Genomic DNA, 22,047 nt, shown 5'->3' with positions numbered 1-22,047 from the left:
TTCTCTTATACTAAATCAATTTATCTTATCGATAATTGATAACAAATCTATCTTGAGATATCCTTCTGTTATATTAAACCAATCTATCATAATGTGAACCAGTCCGAAATGAAATATCCTTATGTGATACTAAATCAATCTATCATAATATGAAAAGTTTGTAGTGAGACATCTTTATGTTATATTAAACCAATCTATCATAATGTGAACCAGTCCGAAATGAAACATCCATATGTGATACTAAATCAATCTATCATAATATGAAAAGTTTGTAGTGAGACATCTTTATGTTATATTAAAACCAATCTTGCCTAATGTAAACTAGTCCGAAGTGAGACGTTATTGTGTTAAGCGTTTCAAACCACTATACCATATTGTAAAGCAATCTGTAAGTATACATCCTTCTGTTATATTAAAGTCTGTCATATCATGAACCAGTCTGTACTGAAACACCACTCTATTATACAAACAAATCTGCCATATCGTGAATTCGTCTGTACTGAGATATTCTTTTGTTATTAAACCAATCTATCATATCATGAACCAGTTTGTAATGCGACATTCTTTTGTTATATTTATGTTAATTATATATCATGATATATATTATATATTATGTTAGTTACATCTGGTTGTTTAGTTTTAGTATGATATTATATATCTGAGACTATTAATTATAATTGTGTCCATCATCTGCATAAATAAAAAGTAGTGACTGTGTTACAGTGAAACATCGTAATTATTTCGAACGCTGTTTCATCTTTAAATACAGTTGTGTAGTTCGTTGTTAGAATAAGACAAAATGGTTTGGTTTGTTTTAAATTTCGCGCAAAGCTACACGAGAGATATCTACGCTAGACGTCCTTAATTTAGCAGTGTAAGAGCAGAGAGAAGGCATCTAGTCACCACCACTCACCGTCAATTTACCAACGAATAGTAGGATTAACCGTAACATTATAACGTCCCCATGGCTGAAAGGACGAACATGTTCGGTGTGCCGGGGATTCGAACCAGGGGCCCTCGTATTACGAGTCGAGTGCCTTAACCACCTGGCCATGCTGGGCCCTGACAAAACGATGACGTTCCAATAAAAGTGTTAACACCCACACCAGCCGTTCTTGGATACATTTTTAAAACTTTTATAGCTAACTAAACTTAAGTAGGTAATCATTAAAGTAATATAAGATTTCATTTTGTTTTAAGATTTTTTTTTTTCTGAGTCTAGGGGGAGCCTTTGTTCACACTATATTTTCTGAACATAAGCCAACTATTAAAACCTGATATAAATTAAGCGTTTTTGGTTTGATTCATCAGTTGTCACCGATATATTAAGGTTTACTTTCCATCCTTGTATACAAAGGCCGAGCTTGACCCAGTGATAGGTTTATTGAACTACAATTCAGCGAGTACATGTTCGCGTTGAGTTTATTCCAATAAAGGCCCAGCATGGCCAGGTGGTTAGGGTGCCCGACTAGTTGTCTGAGAGTTGCGGGTTCGAATCCCGTAACAGTAAACGTATTCGCTCTTTCAGCCGTGGGGGCGTTATAATATAACGGTCAATCCCACTATTCGTTAGTAAAAGAGTAGCCCAAGAGTTGACGGTGAGTGGTGATGACTAGCTGCCTTCCCTCTACTTTTACACTGCTAAGTTAGGGGCAGCTAGCGCAGATAGCCCTCGTGTAGCTTTGCGCGGAATTCAAAAACAAAGAAACAAGTAATTCTTTCGAAAAAATAAAATCGCACTGTGCTTTGAGGTCCGCTTATTCGTCATTATGGTAACGATTCAATCTCATTCATTTGTCGTACAGAAGGGTTGTGGGCTTTATTGAGTAGCCCTCTGTAGTCTATCAGTTCAAAATTAGTGAAGGCTAGTGCAAATAACCCCTTAGTAGCTTTACACGAACGTACGAAAAATCTATCGGTTTATTATAGTGAATAAAATACAACTGAAAACACATGCGTGTAAAGTACGACATGGTCGACAGAGGTTAACAAGTTTCGTCAATGCAAAAAATAGATTTTGGGACGTTTTACATATATTTGTAACATATACGTATGTATTTTCTGTTTTATGATTTTCGCTATCTGTTTAATTAAAAAACCAACAACAACTTAATTATGTATTCAGTATAAACATTCTTTAGAGAATAAGAGTGTTGAATCAATCAAATAATTCTTACCTTTTCATCGTTAGAACTTGAAACACAGTCAGCCAGCTTTAAAACTTGTTTGAACTGTTAAAACAAAAAGTAAAATAAATAAATATATATATAAAAAAACGTCAAAAAGCAGGTCTTCAATAATTCTTGACAAGATAAGACCTCTGGGAAGGAGAAAAATACAGTGAGAGCTCAAGAGACACATTATCACATTGGCAATCTGACAAGAATAAGTTAACCGAAAAAAATCAGTATATATTAGAACAAGGTGATAAGCCTTGTATCGTGCATAGCCTAGAAAAATGACATGTGGATTAAAGATCATACAGTCAGATATGAGCTTTATGTTAGCTTTATATTTGGTTACAACTTATAGCTCATGCCCGTGCAATGGGCCCGATTTACCAGTAAGAATGAAAGTAAGTGAACAACTTAGATCGAAATGGGGATAAAAGTTTTAGTTTTGACGCAATTAAAAATGAATAATTAAGATAATATGTCCAGTTTTACCTGAATTACAGATAAACAGATGAAACAATAGATTAAGTATTTTCTGGATTACAGACACAGTTCAGATAATAGACTAAGTTGTGTGTAGAGTGCAAACATACAGTTGTGATATCAATAAACACAGTTCGGGTTACAGAGAGGAGATGATGGGATGAAGTATTTCAAAGTATTATGTTGCAGAAGGCTCATCTTCAGGTTGTGTTATTTAGAATTATAAAGTTATATTTGAATATAATAAAAGTAATTTGGTGAGAAGATATTTCTAATTCGTTCTAAATTTGCAGATAATAAATTTAAACGCAATGTTTAGAATACATAGGTTATAAATATTGAAGTTAGGCTTAACTTTAGAAACAATTTTGACCAGAAAAATGCCTGAGATAATCAGCCTTTAGAATTCGGCAATCTGTAGAATGCCCAAAATGTCAGGAGTCCATCTTCGTGATTGACAGAACGAGTAGTTGTATTGGTCATTAATTTATCCCCTGTTACTGCTAAGTACAACCATATTATTTGTTAACACATTTTGTTTTCATCGATAAGGTTACTACGGTAATAAACCGGCTCAGGTTGCGAATGGAGGGTTCAAGGTTCGAGACTTGATGTTTTTGAACATTCTCTTTATTTTTAGCTGTAGAAAATGTTACAAAGGTGAATTCCATTATCAGGTTCAAAGAGCCGAAAAAAGAAAGGCCTTTTGGTGGTGTGCTTGTGGTTTGCTGCCCTTCCTCTGGTCAATTCTTGCATAATTAGTGACGTATATCTTAGCCTTAGATGTCTTTTGCCTCACAATTTAGTACACGTGGTGTATCAAGTGCTGATCAAGTCGGAAGGTCTAACTCTAAATATGTAAAGCACTGACTTTCAGTCGTGGGCGCGTTATAACGTGACGTTCAATCCCACTATTCATTGACAAAAGAGTAGCCCAAGAGCTAGCGGTGGGTATTGATGACTAGTTGCTTTCCTCTAGTCTTACACTGCTACATTAGGGATGGCTAGCGCAGATAGCTCTCGAGTAGCTTTGCGTGAAATTCAAAACAAACAAACAAATTTGAACAATAATCGAATGTAACAGAAACGATATATTTGCTATATACAAACGAAGAGAACTCGAAGAACTGTATAACGTCAACGCTACCCAGCACTTAGATGGACGCGCTTCGTCGCGTTTAACGTCATTTTACCTCTGATTGTTTTAACCCTAAATGTTATGACTAAGTGGATATCTTCTGATAAATAGAACTATCAAAACGTGTATGAATTATGACGAAGTGTTGATTAAAGAGCCCGTGGTTCTAGTCCCATTACGAAAATGTCTCTCTTCACACCTACAGGTCGGGAATGATCAAGTCTCACTATTCGATCCATTAGCCCAAGAGGTTACAGTAGGTGGTGTTGGCTATCTTTTTTCCCTCTAATATCTTACTTCAAAATTAGGGACGGGTAGCAAAGATGACCCTTGTTTTGCTTTGCCCAGATATTCGAGAACTGATTATCGAAACAAGCAAATAATAATAATATATATCAAACGTACATTCTCGCCTCTGAATGTGTTTTATTCTGAGTTGAAGAATAGTTTTTGTAAATTCAATATCAGATATTTATTATCATTATAATACGAAGGATTTTCAGTATTTATAAATATCGACTGGAAGAAGGTACAAAGAGAAATAAATAATCGTTCCTGCGTCCCTCGAAAATATGGTCATATTTGTAATAAGATCGCAACAGATCATTTTGAGGAAACTATGTTTCAAATAGGATTCATTATGTTTCCCTAATCTACCTATAAAACATTTTCTCCGGAATGTTTGCTCATTTATTTTCAAGTAATGTTTCCTTTGGTTTTAGAATTAAGCACAAAACTACACAATAGGCTGTGCTCTGCGCACCACGGGAAAGGAAACCCGGATTTTTGCGGAGTGAGTCCGCAGGCATACCGCTGTGCCACTGGTTTTTTTTTAAAGTAATGGTCCAGAAAGTACGACAACAGTTGTACAACAGATTAGAGTATTAGTATAGTGAGTACAACAGAGGTTATAATGTCGAGTAATGGTCGAGAATGTAAGAAAATCACTGTACAAAAGACTAGAGTATTCGTCAAGATTCAGTGATGTCGAGAAAACCCACTTGTAGAGAAATATATATGCAAAAATAGCTCGTTTGGGTTGAGAAAATTTTTATTTTATTTTTATTGCATATATATTCGTCAAGATTGTCAGACAGAAGTTATACCATATATTAATGGTCCAGAAAATAAGAAAACCGTTCTACAATAGACGAGATAAGAGGTGTAAAGAGTAAGTTAGCCAAAAGGTCACTGTCATCGTTATACAAGTTACATAAAATTCAGCATGATATTTAATGTAGAACCAACGAAGGTGTGATTGAGATTTTCATACTAAAATAACAAATGCTTTTCAGATGATACCATTTTAATGGAAGTGTTTGGTATGTCCGTGTTAATGCACACACAGACACATGGTCCTTAGTGCTTCTCATAAACCTTGTTACGCATGCTCCGTATAGATCACATTTTCCTTCTGGATACCAGGAGATAACTTAGGAAGATTAGACATAAAAACCCTTCATGAATAATGGTGCATTTCCTCGACTTTCAAGAGCCATGCATAGACTAATTTACGATAGTCGCCAGTATACAGCCGTAACTTTAACCATCTACGTCGGCTGTCACTGTCATTCCTGTCCACTAATGCAGCACGAAAGAAAAACTGTATGAAATATTCCTGTGAAAACTAAGGTTGTGAAACAAGAGCCAAAGTTTTACAAGATCAACTCAGACATCTAATGTCAAAGGACTATTACCGAGTCCTGGATTTCACCAAGACAACTTATTTTTTCTTTCAGCTTACTAAGACAGATGACCTCTTTGTACCTGTGCTATTTTGGGAGAAATTCGCAGCTTGACAAAGTAGTTACAAACAGGAATTGAAAAGTAAATGGTTCGAGTCATCGCGACGAACTGTTCGCTGTATCAACTTTCAATTACCTCAAAGTTCAACTCTCCCATTAAAGTGAAAACTACGTGGCGTACTTTACGTTCCTGTGATAAGTGTGTTTGAATGTGCTTAATGACAAAACAAAAAAATCGATTTCGTTCTGAAATAGCAAAAATCTAAAAATCACTGAAAAAGCAATCACATAGAAAAGACTGAATCACAGATGTCTAAAAATAAAGGGCCTGAACAATAAAAACAAAATCGTGATTTCAAACTTTGACCCCAGTAAGTAGAGGATTAAACAAAATTATATATATGTAATAAATACAGTAGCGATGCTTTCATTGCTTTTCATAGAGAAAACCAAACAACACAATCTAATTATACAGTAGTATAAGCACCATTTTATTATCAAAAGTAAACCATGTTTAGTTAGTCATTCTGTAAGAGTAAGTTTAATAGAATTATAACTACTGTAATAGTAAGTTCAGTAGAATTCTAATTACTCCAAAGACAAATTCAATAGAATTCTAACTACGATAATAAAAAGTTAAGAATAATTCTTATTACTGTAATAGTAAGGTCAAAAGAATTCTAATTACTGTAATAGTAAGGTAAATAGAATTCTTATTACTGTAATAGTAAGGTAAATAGAATTCTTATTACTGAAATAGTAGGGTCAACAGAATTCTTATTACTGTAATAGTAAGATCAATAGAATTCTTATTACTGTAATAGTAAGATCAATAGAATTCTTATTACTGTAATAGTAAGGTCAATAGAATTCTTATTACTGTAATAGTAAGGTCAATAGAATTGTAATTACTGTAATAGTAAGTTAAGTAAAATACATTATTACTCTAACATAAAGTTCAGTAGAATTCAAACTACTATAATAGTAAGTTCGGTAGAATACTAATTACTCTAAAAGCAAGTTCAATAAAATTTTAACTACGGTAATAAAGAGTTAAGAATAATTCTTATTACTGTAATAGTAAGGTCAATAGAATCCTTATTACTGTAACAGTAAGGTGAATAGAATTCTTATTACTGAAATAGTAAGGTCAACAGAATTCTTATTACTGTAATAGTAAGGTGAATAGAATTCTTATTACTGTAATAGTAAGGTGAATAGAATTCTAATTACTGTAATAGTAAGGTGAATAGAATTCTTATTACTGAAATAGTAGGGTCAACAGAATTATTATTACTGTAATAGTAAGGTCAATAGAATTCTTATTACTGTAATAGTAAAGTCAATAGAATTCTTATTACTGTAATAGTAAGGTCAATAGAATCCCAATTACTGTAATAGTAAGGTCAATAAAATTCTTATTACTGAAATAGTAAGGTCAACAGAATTCTTATTACTGTAATAGTAAGGTCAACAGAATTCTCATTACTGTAATAGTAAGGTCAATAGAATACTAATTACTGTAATAGTAAGGTCAATAGAATTGTATTTCCTAAAACAGTAAGTTAAGTAGACTTCTAACTACCGTAATAGTAAATTCAGTATAATTCTAAGTACTGTAACATAAAGTGCAGTAGAATTCTAACTACTGTAACAGTAAATTCAGTAAAATTCTATTTACTGTAAGTTCAGTAGAATTCTAACTATTGTAACAGTAAGTTCAGTAGAATTCTAACTACTGTAACTGTAAGTTCGGTAGAATTCTAATAACTATAATATAAAGCTCAGGAAATATCTAATTACAGTAACAATAAGTTCAGTAAAATTTTCATTACTGTAACAATAAGTTCAGTAAAATTTTAATTACTGTAACAATAAGTTCATAAAAATTCTAATTACTGAAATATAAAGATCAATATAATTATAATTAGTGTAAAAGTAAGTTCGGTACAATACCAACTACTCTATTATTAAATTTAATAGAATTCTAATTACTGTAATATAAAGTTCAGAAGAATTATAATTACTGTAACAGTAAGTACAGTACAACTCTAATTACTGTAATAGTAAGTTCAGTAGAATTCTAACTGCTGTAATAATAAGTTCAATAGAATTATAATTACTATGATAGTAAGTTCTGTAGAATTTTAATTACTGTAATATAAAGTTCAGTATTATTGCAATTACTGTAACAGTAAGTGAGTAGAATTCCAAAAACTGTAATAGTAAGTTCAGTTGAATTATAATTTATGTAAGAGTAAGTTCTGTAGAATTCTAACTATTGTAATAGTAAGATTAGTAGAATTATAATTACTATAATAGCAAGTTCCGTAGAATTCTAATTACTGTAATATAAAGTGCAGTACAATTTTTAATTACTGTAACGGTACGTTCAGTAGAATTCTACTTACTGAAACAGTAGGTTTACTAGAATTCTAATTACTGTAAGATAAGGTTCAGCAGAATTCTAACTGCTGTGATAGTAAGTTGAGTAGAATTCTAATTACTGTAACATAAAGTTAGGTAGAATTCTAATTAGTATCAGAGTAAGTTCGAAATTTTGTATTAGTAAGTTCAGTAGAATTCTATTTACTGTAACATAAAGTTCAGTAGAATTACAAGTAGTTATTATTGTACATAAGTTTCTTTTGGTGTAAATGTAACTGTTTAAAGATTTCTGTTGTGTTTTATTCAAACGTTAATGATTAAACAAAATCCTTTTCACGAGAAAACAAATTTTTATAAATTGTTATTTCGTCATTAATAATATTTTATTCAACAAGGTGTTAACATGGGTAATGATAAAAGAGTGTGAAACTGTCATTGGAAAAATGCTGAATTACACATGTGAGTAAAGGTAAATAAAAACTGTTACCAGAGTTAGGATATTTAGATTACTTGTTATTACTTTAAAAGTTGCCTTTGAAATAAATGCTAACCATTCATTATCATCGTGCCAGATATTTTTAAAAGAACATCAGCTAACAGACCTAAAACTATTGGCAGCAATGTGTTTTTACTACATTCCCCTTAATATCCTAAGGAGAGGGTGCGAAACAATCTGTAGTCTATGTAATTTTTCATTCTAAATTTAAGTCTCTTGGTTTTTAATGCGTCGACACTTTTCGGCGTGTAGACACTAACGTTAACCAATCACGACAACCAAAATAGTTTTTGAAATTAACGTTAACACTAGTGAAAACATATTTGGGCCTAATGAAGTGGAAGTAAATAAAATATTTTTTCACCTTGTTTTTGTTTTTTTTCTGTTCGATTTCCAGAACTAGTTATCGTACATTTAAACATGAGCTTGCCACTGTTAAATCAAAGCCTGGTATTAAAGTCTGTGAAAAAACACTACCGTTAAAGTAAAACTACTTGCAATATAAAACATTAACCCTAGATTAATCGCAACAGCTTAATCGCTGCCGTTCTTTCGTTATACCGAAAATTAGAAGAAGACAGATTGATTAAATCAGATATCACTAGATGGATTAACTGTATAAAAAATAAGTGTATTTGAGGTAATCACTCTGTAAAAATGAAATGTTTCCATAATTTATGCTGTTGTATGCGGAATGGATAATACTTATCACAGAATATTCTGTTAGTATCACGAGATGTCATTATTATTTTTAGTCTTTAACAGCTCCAAGCGGATTAGATTCCCCTTCTAATGAGGTAACGACAAATAAACACTGTACAAATGTAACACCATGTTCCTCCGTTTAACTCAACAGTTGTCCTCGAGTTTGTTTGTTTTGTCAAGCACAAAGCTACCGAATGTCCCATGCATACCCTCAAGTTTGACTGAGTCTCCAACTCTGTTTTATTTTAGTTGGATTCTAATTTTTTTCCATGGCGTAACAAGTGATGTCGTCATGGAATTGGACCGTATATTGTGGGATTCAAAACATATTTAATGACCTAACGAAATACAACTTATAAAATCAGTTAAAGAATACACCAACTAAATAAATTTCAGCTATTCAAATTACATGGCCATCACAGATATTTGACCAGAGAAAGAAGTGTCAAATAAGAGTTTGTATTACAGCAATAGGTTCATGATCCATTCCTCATAGAGCAAAACTATCTGGAGTTTATCGATAAAAATCACATTTTATTGAAAAAGCCTGATGTCTGATATTTTTTCTCAAAAGAAATTTAATAACGCGGATAGTGAAAAATAGAAATGCAGTTGATAAGTAAATTGGAATTGGCGGCAATTGCCAGAAAAACACATGTATGGAGGATGACGTTTCGAAAGTCTTTCGTCTTCAGGTCCATGAAAGACGGAAATTTGGAAAGGCAATGTGCAAGTAGACCTTATATAGCTGTGAGTGGAAAATATGTTAAAATATATATTGATCAATCTTTTACTACATATCGGTGTAAATCTGTGTTTGTGTGTAAATCTAATCTTAACAAGGGGCTGGCTATCTGCGATAGGGCCATAATAGCTATTATGAAAACATTATTATCGTTTCCAGAAAACGATCTGGAACTTAACTACCTTAACAGGTTTTTTTGTTGTTTTTTTTTAACAGAACGAGCACGTTATCTTTTGTCTCAAGAATACGCAATGGATAACAAGAAAAATATTGAAAAAAATCTGAACTGAATGAAGAAATTTAGGACGAATAAAAACTTTATGCAGTTGACGGGACGTGGCTTTAATTATATAATAAAAGGGTTTATATACTTGATTGGATTTTACCATAAAAAGGATAAGATCTGGCTGAATTGGACTATTATCACGAAAATTTTATTACCCGAGGCACTTCACTCTGAGAAAGTTCCAGTTTGTGGGGTACTTGGTAAAGAGGCGATAATTTCTTGAATCACAGTCACATAACTGACTTAACGAATGAGCAAGATATTTTGTTCAACTTGGGGTATGATGGTGGGTAAGTCCATATACGCGGTCTAGCTATCTAATGAAAGAATATTTGCTGTAAATACCAGCTTATCAATGATATAATTGTAGCTGCCAGTTTGATCACTACTTTTGAATTAATTCCTTTAAGTTACAATCTCAATCCTTTCTGGCCGCACCTTTTTTACACCTGAGGTGTTTCTGATTAGATATCATGATTTTTTTACAATACACACCAACGAATACCGCTAAATAAAAAAGGGAAACTTGATGGTAATCCACATTAGTTTGAGGATCACAACCATACTATTCGGAACAGACCTTTACTTCACAGAACCAAACAGATTTAAAAAAATTATAATAGTGTTCCTCTCTTAAACAGTTATTATAACTTTCTTTATAGTAACGCTATGAAATTTAGATTAATAGTTTCTCGTCATCACCTCTGTAAAGTAGTATAGAGCAACATTAGTTACGTTAATTTCTTAAGATAGTATCTCTGGACACTAAACACTCTTTAACTAGGATAATTTTATTAGATATAGTAAATTTGTGCTGAAAAAGTGGTAACAAATAATCAATAATGACCGTCCACCTGTATGATTCTTTTGAAAATTTGAATTATAAATTGCTAATCTAGTTTATTTCGTCTAACCAATACTTTTCTATATGCACGTTCTTTTACCTTACAGTTTTGATGTAGGCCCAGCATGGCCAGGAGGTTAAGGCACTCGACTCGTAATCTGAAGGTCGCGGGTTCGAATCCCCGTCCCACCAAACATGTTCGCCCTTTCAGCCGTGTGGCATTATATTGTAACGGTCAGTTTCACTATTCGTTGGTAAAAGAGTAGCCCAAAAGTTGACGGCGGGTGGTGACGACTAGCTGTCTTCCCTCTAGTCTTACACTGCTAAATAAAGGACCATTACCATAGATAGCCCTCGGATAGCTTTGCGCGAGATTCAAAACAAATAAACAAGCAATTTTTCTGCTCTAAGTCAGTCGTATTTAATCCAAATGACAAAACACACACTTAAAACACAATCCACTTTTGCTCTAAGGTGAAACTGTGGTAAACATGTTAGACCAATAGCTCACATAAATTTTTGCTTAAGCGTGCACAAACATTTTGGTCAAATTTGAGTATTTTTTTGTTAAAACACTTTACACTTATGAATTATATTTATAAGTATACCAAATCTAAAAAAAAAATCCATAAAAGTTACGTATATTTTTCTGTCACATAAAGTTTTCGTACTTTTGGTGCAAATAAAAAAACAAACAAAGGAGGAAAAACTCAACTAAATTTGGATATGTATTTCACGTAATTCTTAAAGAATTACCTTGAAATTTGATAGGTGAAGTAAGAGCTCAGCAGAGTACACTCACTGAAAACATATGATAGTTTGAATTACTATAGTCCGAGATACAGAAGGTGGAGTTTCGCTAAACTATTACTCCTATTAATAACAGTGTGTGTCCTGAAGAAGGTTGTTTAGGCCGCACGACTCACTAAAGTGTCCTTAGCGTTGAACTTCTCAATTGAACATGTTAATCAGTACAGTTCTATATATCTTTAACATGGTGATCAGTACAGTTCTATATAACCTGAACATGGTGACCAGTATAGTTCAATATAACCTGAACATGTTAGTCAGCTCTGTTTTATGTATCCTAAACAAGTTAATAAGCTATATTTTATATATCCTAAACATGTTAATAAACTCTGTTTTGTATACTTTGAACATATTAATCAGTACTGTTCTATATACCCTGAACATGTTAGTCAGCTCTATTTGACATATCCTAAACATGTTAATAACCTCTGTTTTGTATACCTTGAACATATTAATCAACTCTATTCTATATATCCTGAACGTATTAATCAGTACTGTTCTGCATATCCTAAACTCGTTTATTAGAGCTGTTCTATATTTCCTGAACATATTAATCACTACTGCTCTGTACATCTTAAACATGTTAATCAGTACTGCTCTATATACCCTGAGCACGTTCCTCAATACTGTTCTGTATATCCTAAACACGTTAGTCAGTACTGCTCTATATATACCCTGAACATGCAAATCAGTACTGTTCTGTATATCCTGAACATGTTACCAAATGCTGTACACAAAGGAACGGGCTTATAAGGCAAAAATTTGGTGGACGTCACTTTGAGTCTAACACTCAACTATAAATGGTGGTGAGGGTTTGGTTTGTTTGGAAGTTCGCGCAAAGTTATCTGTGCTAGCCGTCTCTAATTTTGCAGTGAAGGACTAGAGAAAATGCAGCTTGTCATCACCGCCAATTCTTAGGCTGCTCAATGAATACTGGGATTGAACGTTACCTTATAACGCCCCCATGGCTGATAGGGCGAACATGTTTGGTGTGACAGAGATTCGAACCCGCGACCCTCAGATCAGGAGTCGAACGCTTAACCCACCTGGCCATGCCGGGCTAGCTGGAGGGAGAAAAGCCTGAACTAATAAGCTTTCGAGATCATGTGTGGTATATAAAACCAAAATTTATTTAACAGAGTTGAACATCTCATTCACATATGTATGTAAAAACCAAGATTTACATAACACAGTTGAATATTTCACTCATGCGTACGAAAGAAGTATTTACATAACATAGTTGGAAATCTCGCTTATGTGTTTGTATGTAAAAAAAGACAAGATTTACACAATACAACTAAATATCTCACTTGTGTGTACGTAAAAACATGATTTACAGAAGAGAGATGAACATCTCACTTATGTGTATGTAAAAAAACATGATTTATAGAACAGACTTGAACATTTATTCGTGCCTGTGTTTATATATTTTTTTAAGATTAAAGCACCACGTTAGAAAAAGGCATAATTAATTTGTTAACGCAAATTTAATTTCACTGTGCAGATATTCAGGTTGTTTACCAGAAAATCAGAATAGATTTATCATGCAAAATGAAAAACTTTCACACAATTAAAAGTACGAAACCAAACCAGTTTAATTATCTTGTATGACAACTGTTTGAGACAACTATTAATAACACTGTTTTTTGGGCAGAATGTTTTCTGTAGTTCCAAGTGACACAGTATACCTATTATACTAAAAAGTGGGTTCCCAATCTTTAGATTAGCACAGCACTAACAGCCCGTTCTGCAGCTACAAACAAACCAGTGTCAATAACACACACTGGTTCATGTGCAAAAGTTTTTCTCCTTTTTTCATTCCCCTCGGTGGGCTGAGCAGATAGCCCTTTGTGGCTTTGCTATAAGAAAAACACACTCCTTTTTTCATCACATTATTACCAAACACAAATGTATAAAGCATTTCTCCTCTAGGTAGGTCAGCAGTAAGCTTGAAGGGCCTATAAATATACAACTTAGAGTTCGATCCTTGCAACTGGTATAACACATACAGTCCATTATGAAACATTTTTTTATTGAATGGCATAACAAGAAGTTCTAAAAGAAGAAATACATCAAACGCTGGCATGACAACTAATTAGGACAAAAGAGCCATAGTACAGCATACACAAAGTAAAGGAAATGATCAATCTTTATTGATTAGAACCCTCTAACCCAAAACGCTATTGCAAATGAAGCTGAGCATATCTCTTGGTAGTGTTAATAAGATAATAAACAGGTTGTCGTTGGTTAAAAATCATAAGTATTCCTGTTAGAAATACGACAGTAAAAGTTGAAATCGTTACTCTATCATTCTAATTCATAAATAAAAATTCCATAAAAATAGTTCGAATTAACCTTTGTGTCATTCCTATGCTGAATCTTGGTCTCGGTATCCATCGTCGAGGTGCATGAATTTATAGAAAGCTTTTTAAAATTTGTACACGAAAAAACTTCACTGTCTTTCACAAGGAGCTTGTAACAATGGACATTATGGAATAGACTGTCTGAATAAACGTGATTGACAATAGAAGGCAACAGCTCCAAGGATAGCACGTATCTAGACAATAAATTAGATTTAATTCTCTGCACGTTCTAGTTTCGAGACTGTCTAGCGAGGCCAAATCGAAGAAAACTGATCATTACAGTGCTGACTGACTTAAAATAAAAAAAATATGAAAACTGAGCTTTACAGTGCTGACTGACTTAGAATAAAAAAATATGATAAAAAACAGACATTTTCAGTAGACATTCTGATGCATCAAAAGACACAATCTTTTTGGTATTCGAATAATTTATGAGATCTTCCAAACTGGGATGAATACATGGTGTTTTAGTTACCCTGTTAGATTAGAGTCAATCTAAGATAATAAATGGCCAGCTGTCCGGCAGATCCTGGCTAGACAGGATCTTACCACATTAACAAGCAACAGTGGCGATGGAACCGGAAACCGGAATCTGGGATTTCCGGTTAGAAGATTAACTCGGTCTTTTCTTCAATCACTATTGATAGTTTGGGTAGCCATTAACTTTTACCTCTTACTCGTGAAAAAACAACCATTTTAAGCATTTATAGCTGAATAAACACTTTGCAATTCAGTGAGTCAAGGATTAGGAAGTAGTTCATGGGGAGCTAAGGATCACAAGGAAAATTATTGTTGTATAAATCGACTATCAGGTCCTATTCTCCACTGGAACGTAGAAAACTTTTAAAACAAATATAAACACTTTTTATCATTACCTCGCCGTAAAACAGGGAATAATGAAACAACACTCTTGGCACCTATTAACTCCTTTCATGCTTTGTTTCACTTAAAACCAGAAATAATGAAATAAAACAAGGTAACTGTGAAATCCTGTCAGGCTTTATTTCACTGTGAAATAGGAAATGATAAAACAGGCTAAAACACCTTTTAATATCTTTCAAGTTCTATTTCAGGAATGATGAAACAACCGAAAACACTTATTAAACCCTTTCAGGTTTTATTTCACTTTAAAAAAAATGGAATGATGAAACAACCAAAAACACCCGTAAACCTTTCAGGTTTTATTTCAGTATAGGCCTAAAAATAGCTAAACTTACAACTTATGAAGTAGCTGGTGGTTACATACATAAATTGTAGAAGCACTGTTAAACTAATAACATACGATAAGAAAACTAGCTGGTGGATACACATTCAAATTGTAGATGCACTATTAAACTTGTGATACTGGATAAGGAAATTAATTGGTAGGTACATATATAAATTGTAGAAGTACTGCTAAACTAATGATACTGGATAAGGAAACTAGCGGGCTCCCCCTTTCTCACCCGTCATTTTTATAATGCTCCACGGCACTTCATCACCTTAAACAAGTAAAAGTAAAATACAAGCAAATACAAGCAAAGGTAAATAATCTTTCGTGTTAGGGAACGAAGAGGAACCACAACGTTCCTAACCACCCCTGATGGGGAGATAATTCTTCAGATTTCTCTCTCTCTCTAAACTAAAATTTGTTTGCGTTTAGGAAACTCACTGGTGGTTACATATACAAATTGTAGAAGCGCTGTTAAACTGACGATACCTGATAAGGATGAAGATATTTTCCACTGAATAGAGCTGCGCATGCTCAGTAGTAATAGCACACAAACCCTAACAGTCACATGCCAAAATTCCCAGTAAAGATTCATCAGTCAAATAGCGAGTCATAAATATCTATATATCTATTTTCTTCCGCCAAAACTATAAAAGAATAAAAAGAATTTCGCCAAAGAATAAAACTCATCCTTCCGTATATTGCTAAATGACGTCAAGTGAGAGGCTTGTAAGAGATATCAGTTTTGCATTTCAAAATATATATCTTAAACTCGGACACTTTAAAGTAAAAGCGGAGCAAGGGGTAGACGTCTAAAAATACCACATCCAAAGGAAAATCATCCTTCTCCACCCACATGGAAACAAAATACACCTTCCCAATTTGAAACCGACATTCATTGACTGAGTGGAACGTGACGAGCAGTGTTGACTAAGCCTAAAAACTTGTCAAACCAGTGTATACCTAGTTAACCGAGGATCCTTAAATACACGTTTTTATATTTTGCTGACGACGTCTTTAGTGATATTTCTAAAGCTTCTTTTGCACGACAGACACACAAATATCATTCCTTTAGCTAGCTATCCAAATTCGACGTAAAGCAAGTGTATGAATAGTAACCAAAAATATTTACGAAGGTGTTAGATAACAGATATAAGTACCATGAATATCGTCATTAACCAACAGAAATAAATACCATCATTACCGATGCTAACCAACAAATATAATTATCAGAAATACATAAGCACCGTTCTTATAACAACTCTTGTTTAACATAAATAAGTACCGTTTTCATAACCCCTGATTAACAGATGTAAATAAGTACTGTTCTTATAATAACTCTTGATTAAAAGACGTAAATAAGCACCATTCTTATATTCAAAACAAACAACAACACAACCTTTGTGATATAGCTATTATAGAGCTATATTCTTAACAACATATTACTTTTGCTCTAAATATCAAAAGAAAATGTAGAAAGTTTATAATTGTTCTAAAAAAGACTATTTGGAATTGTGTCACAGACACAGCGCTGTTTGGAGATGTGTCACACGAATAACAGTTTGATGTTGTTTTACAAAAATAATGCTGTTTGAATGTGTGTCACATATGAAGGTGGCCATTAATTAGAGGCGAAAAGAATAAGTTGTGAACATTGACATCTACGGTTCATACTTTGGATCATCTGTAACTTATTGACATTGAATTAAATGCCTGATGAAATTACAAAGTTATCAACTTTAGTTTTCCGATGTCGAAACAATAAATTCGAATCACTGTTTTCTCAACGAGAATGATTCACTTTGAACCTGTTTTAATGTAAGTAATAATTACTGTATACTGTGCATACACATGAACAGGTCGCCACCGTGGAACCAGTGAGCGAAGTTACAACGTGGATTATCATACCTTTCTGCACAGTAATTATTGAAACTGTTTCAAATGAAAGTCGAAAACGGCTTCACGGAGCCACTCACTAATAACAAGGTGACTTTGGTCATAATTATTATTATTGACTGCCTACAAGACCTCTAACGACAACGTGTTCTTGAGCAGCATTGGAAACTGCACTAAACACAAGTAGTTAACTACAGGTCATTTATGATCGAACAAATGACGTAATACTAGAGCACGAGCCAAGAGGTCGATCTCTTAACGAAAAGAGGGTTAAAAAGGGGTATTTTGTAAACCATTCTGTTGACAGAAAGATAAAGTACAGCCTTCCTAGCAGCACGTGCCTTACTGGCACGCCTTTAAAAAAACAGCACAGATAAAAACATCGTCACTGGAATATAGGGAGAAAGAACGGGAAGAAAAATGAAGGCTTTATAACACACATGGGTTTTAACGGGCAAATTAATATACTAATTCAGTATTTTGTTTGATATACGTATACATCATCACTGTAACTACACTTTCCTTGATAAAGAACATCCATTCTTTCAAAAAATGGATCATTTACTACACATGTTTGTGTCGTGTGGCTTGAAATCTCTTCATTTCCTTTAAAATGAAGTAGTTAGTCCTATTAATTACTTTAGTATCGCTACATTAAAAAAAATTATAACGGTGTAACATGCTACATCATAACATAATATAACACGTTACATCGTAAAATTACAATAACATGCTACATCATAAAATTGTAACAATATAAGACGTTACATCATAACAGTATAATACTATATCATAAAACTACAAAAACATAACATTCTACATCATAAAATTATAACAACGTAACAGAGAATAGCATAAATAGCTAGACTAACAATATTTTAAGTGGTATTTTAGTATTTGCTATGTGCATTACACGTATAAATATCATGTATACACATAATGGCCATTGTTTGTAGTCCTAATGGGAAAGTATACATAATTAATAATATTGTACGTAAACGAAACACTCTTGTCATACACCGATTCTTATCGTCATAATAAATTACCTTGCTTTCTGTGATCACATGACTTTATTTTAGTTTTATCACCCGGCTCAATTAAATGTTTTAAAATAATATTACTTACTTATCTAGTAGGTCAACAAGTTTTTTTAATTCTTCCCTCGTACGTGTAGTAAACTCCTATGCAAGTTACGAAAAATAGAATTTAGTCAAATTGTGGAACTAGTTCTTATTAATAACGGTAGACGGCTCTGCTATCAGTAGTTGTCGACCCCATGACAATCCACGGTTTTTCAGGTTTCAGAATATAACACAGACTAGGAAGCAGGGGCACTTATTTTAGTCATTTCTACTCCTTTTGTTAAAAATTAGTTTATCTCATGAAGGGCACACTTATACACAACACACGATACACATTGGTTTACATACAATAATAAAGTGCTCAGCACGTTTCTGATACACTATTTTTAAATATGATGATAATTTTTTCTCCAAAAATTCCCCAATTCATTTTGTGTGATTTTTTGAAGCAGTATCACATTTCTATACTCTTTCATTGATCTTTAATATTGTCGTCCTTACAGTGACCAGTTCTACATCAGATCTTTATCCTTCTGACCACCTCTGTATTCCTCTAGTTCTTTTACTAACCTACTGTACATGTAACACACATAGCTCTTGTACTGGTCAGTTCTACATCAGATATCTGATACAACATTCCGACGTTAAGCCAAAGATAAAACAAAGACAAGTTTCGTTTTCAGCTTGCGGTTCTACTCTTCCGAGATAATCCATTTATTTCTATCTACTAGTCTACAGGATCCTAAAGTTACTAATGAAATGGTGAGATAATTTTGAAAATGTCAAGTAAGATAACTATTGATGCTTCTAGACCGCATACCTTGGGACAATATCAAAAATTTGTCGATATGATAAAACGGTAAAGAATATTATGACGTGTCCTTAGCCTTACAGCTACCCAGAAGAAAAGGAAGTAATGTAATGCTTGCTATTTTTTTTCAATCTACATCAAGAATTTTGATGCAAGGATATGAACCAATTTCTTAAAAAAACAAAAGCAGGCAACCAATTTTTAAAACAGTGATTCTTGAGCCTTTTTGGTCTTTTGTTTTCATTTTATCCCGACGAACCAACTAATAAATTAAGGACTTAATTATATTCTAAAGTTCTCCTTTAAGTCCGCGTCTGCACAGCGGTGAGTTCAGAACTCTTCTTCTTCAGTTGTTCTCCATGTAAACACGGATTCACTTATGCCTTTTGCTTCTTTCTATAAATAGTTGGGTTTGAGGTCTCACAGTACTAGCTTATAATGGGATCTTTGATTTAATTTCATTTCGGTAGTCACATAATCCTTCCCTCCTCTACCAGATCTCGAGATGATTTGATTTAAAGCGTTGTCTTTCAAGGAAGAGCCTCAGGCCCAACGATCGAGATATTTGAAAGGCCATTGACCAAGGCTCTTTAGCATCTAATTGCTCTTCTACAACAGAGTTATTTCCAAAGGAGTGATTGAAAAGTATAGACCATGGGTATTCATCCTCCTTTAAAAAAAATCATAAATTACCAATCATGTGAAGGTTTACTTGTGAAAGATGCCTCGAGCAGCAAGTCCCCCTGGCGCAGGCGTGGTTGGGATGAAGTACTCAGTATAAAAGATTTTGCCGCACCCACGGGCCATCGCACCAGTCTTTGTCAGGTTTATCCGATATTCTCGTGCTTGTTAGGAGTTTAGACGAACATAAATTCAATAACAGTCATACATACACACACTCTATAAATATATAGGGTGTATAGATCTTTCCGACGTAATATGTTTTAAATCAAATATATACCGACTTCAAGGACTCTCACGCATATTTAGCGAAAGTATATTTTAAAATAGATCAAACAAACACCACAGTACATGGAACACTAGAGAGAGCTGTGAATCTAGGAATTCACAGTTCGAGTTTCTCTGAACTATATATCTGTTTAAGGGCAAACGGAGGAACATTTACCCCTGGAACAAGTTGCATGGTAGCCATCTTGGAACGAAAGAGCATTTACCTTTGGAGCAAATTGCATGTTAGCCATCTCAAGCGATGCAGAACAATTAACTACTCAACACTCGATCTTTCGTTTATCGGTATAAACCACTTTATAAATACGTTTTTAAGCAGTTACTTTATTAATATCTTATCACACTGAATTCAAATGTTATAGTCGCTCCACCCCCTTTGGGACAAGTGGTAAGTTTATGCATTCACAACACTAAAATACGAGTCTTGTTTCAATTTTGCAATGAACACAGTAAGTAACCTATTATGGCTTTGTTCTAAAAAACAAACAAACAAGTGTTCTATAAGAATCAGCGCGTTAGATAAATCGTGCAGTCAAAACGAGCCACACCATTTTGTGTCTAAAAAAGAAGTCCCAATGACAGTAAGTGTATTTCAACATAAATATTACGTGACAGTTAACAAAGTTCATGGAAGACTAAAATAACAGTAATTTAGCAGTTTAATGCTCACGTGCTTGGCTGCTGAGCAACCGGTTACTTTCAGCTCGCGTGATGAAGGTTTAAATAGGAATGTTTATGTTGATTTGTTTGTTTGTTTTTCTTATAGCAAAGCCACATCGAGCTATCTGCTCAGCCCACCGAGAGGAATCGAACCCCTGATTTTATAACTGTAAATCCGGAGACATACCGCTGTACTAGCGGGGGGGTCCTTTATGTTGATATCCAATATATATGTCATAGGAATACATGATAAATTTATGTTTAATTTCAGAATTTCGCTTAGAGCTACACACGGGTTATCTGCACGCAGCTGTCCCTCATTTTGAACCGAGAGACTAGAAAGAACGTAGGCAGACAACAACAACAACACCCACCGCCAACTTTTGGGCCACTCCTACCTGATCGAATAGTGGGATGTTACCGCCACTCTTATTGCACACCTCTGGCATCAAAGTGCGGAGTGAGTTTTCTCGCAACGAGTCGCTAACCATGAATTATCAGATTTACAGTCAGGGTACGCTCAGTCTCGTACTATATGACACAGAAAGAACAAAGACTGTAATATAATACACTTGATATGGGTACTTATAATTGAAAGATTTCCACAAAATCCACACTACATATAACATTTCTGCTCTATATTTTGGCTCTTATCCATTCTGACATAAGTTTATCATGATCTCAGCAAATGAACGATTCGTTCATTTGAACTAAGAGTGAAATAAGTACGCTCGTAATTAGCCTGTCGGCCGACACCCTGCCAACACTCCCCTCAAGGCACACAAAAAAATTAAAATTAGAACATCTTTACCACAGAAACGCAGTTGGCATGCTGAAAGTCCTCTATAAGAGTGACAGTCAAACCCCATTATTCGGCCACAGAATAGTAGCCAAAGAGTTAGCGACGTGTGCTATTTTCTGTCCATCGAAAATAAGGAATCGAACCTTGGATTTTAGCATCGTAAGTCAGTATATTTAACGCTTAACTCTAAACAAACGGAAAGTAAATAACATCACGCTACTAAGGTTAAAAAAGTGAATATCATCAAAAACATTCAGAGAATTTCCTTGTAAAGATTATAAAAAGAACTCTCTGCTTTGTACCCATCACAGGAATAACAGCCATCGTTATAAGATATCAAGCCTACGACTGAGACATCGGGGTGAGGCTGTTGTAAGTATCAAACCCTTACTAAATATTTCTCGTGATCAAATAAACTTAATTATGATTCATAGATGCAC

The 22,047-nt window shown here is 33.9% G+C and overlaps 1 protein-coding gene across 3 annotated transcripts in view; it reads right to left on the bottom strand.

Moving 5' to 3' along the window:
- Positions 1-22,047, bottom strand: part of LOC143238868 (uncharacterized) — a 303,511-nt gene that overhangs the window by 182,080 nt on the left and 99,384 nt on the right. For all 3 annotated transcript variants that reach the window (XM_076479463.1, XM_076479462.1, XM_076479464.1), the window contains exon 2: positions 2,178-2,231. In XM_076479463.1, the coding sequence (XP_076335578.1) occupies positions 2,178-2,185 (8 nt within the window). In that variant the 5' untranslated portion in view covers positions 2,186-2,231. The remainder of the gene's footprint in view (positions 1-2,177; positions 2,232-22,047) is intronic.

This window comes from Tachypleus tridentatus, chromosome 13 (genome assembly GCF_004210375.1).
Source record: "Tachypleus tridentatus isolate NWPU-2018 chromosome 13, ASM421037v1, whole genome shotgun sequence".
In the NCBI taxonomy this organism is placed as follows: domain Eukaryota; kingdom Metazoa; phylum Arthropoda; class Merostomata; order Xiphosura; family Limulidae; genus Tachypleus; species Tachypleus tridentatus.
The sequence above is the reverse complement of the archived record's forward strand: the minus strand, read 5'-3'. Positions and strand labels throughout refer to the sequence as shown.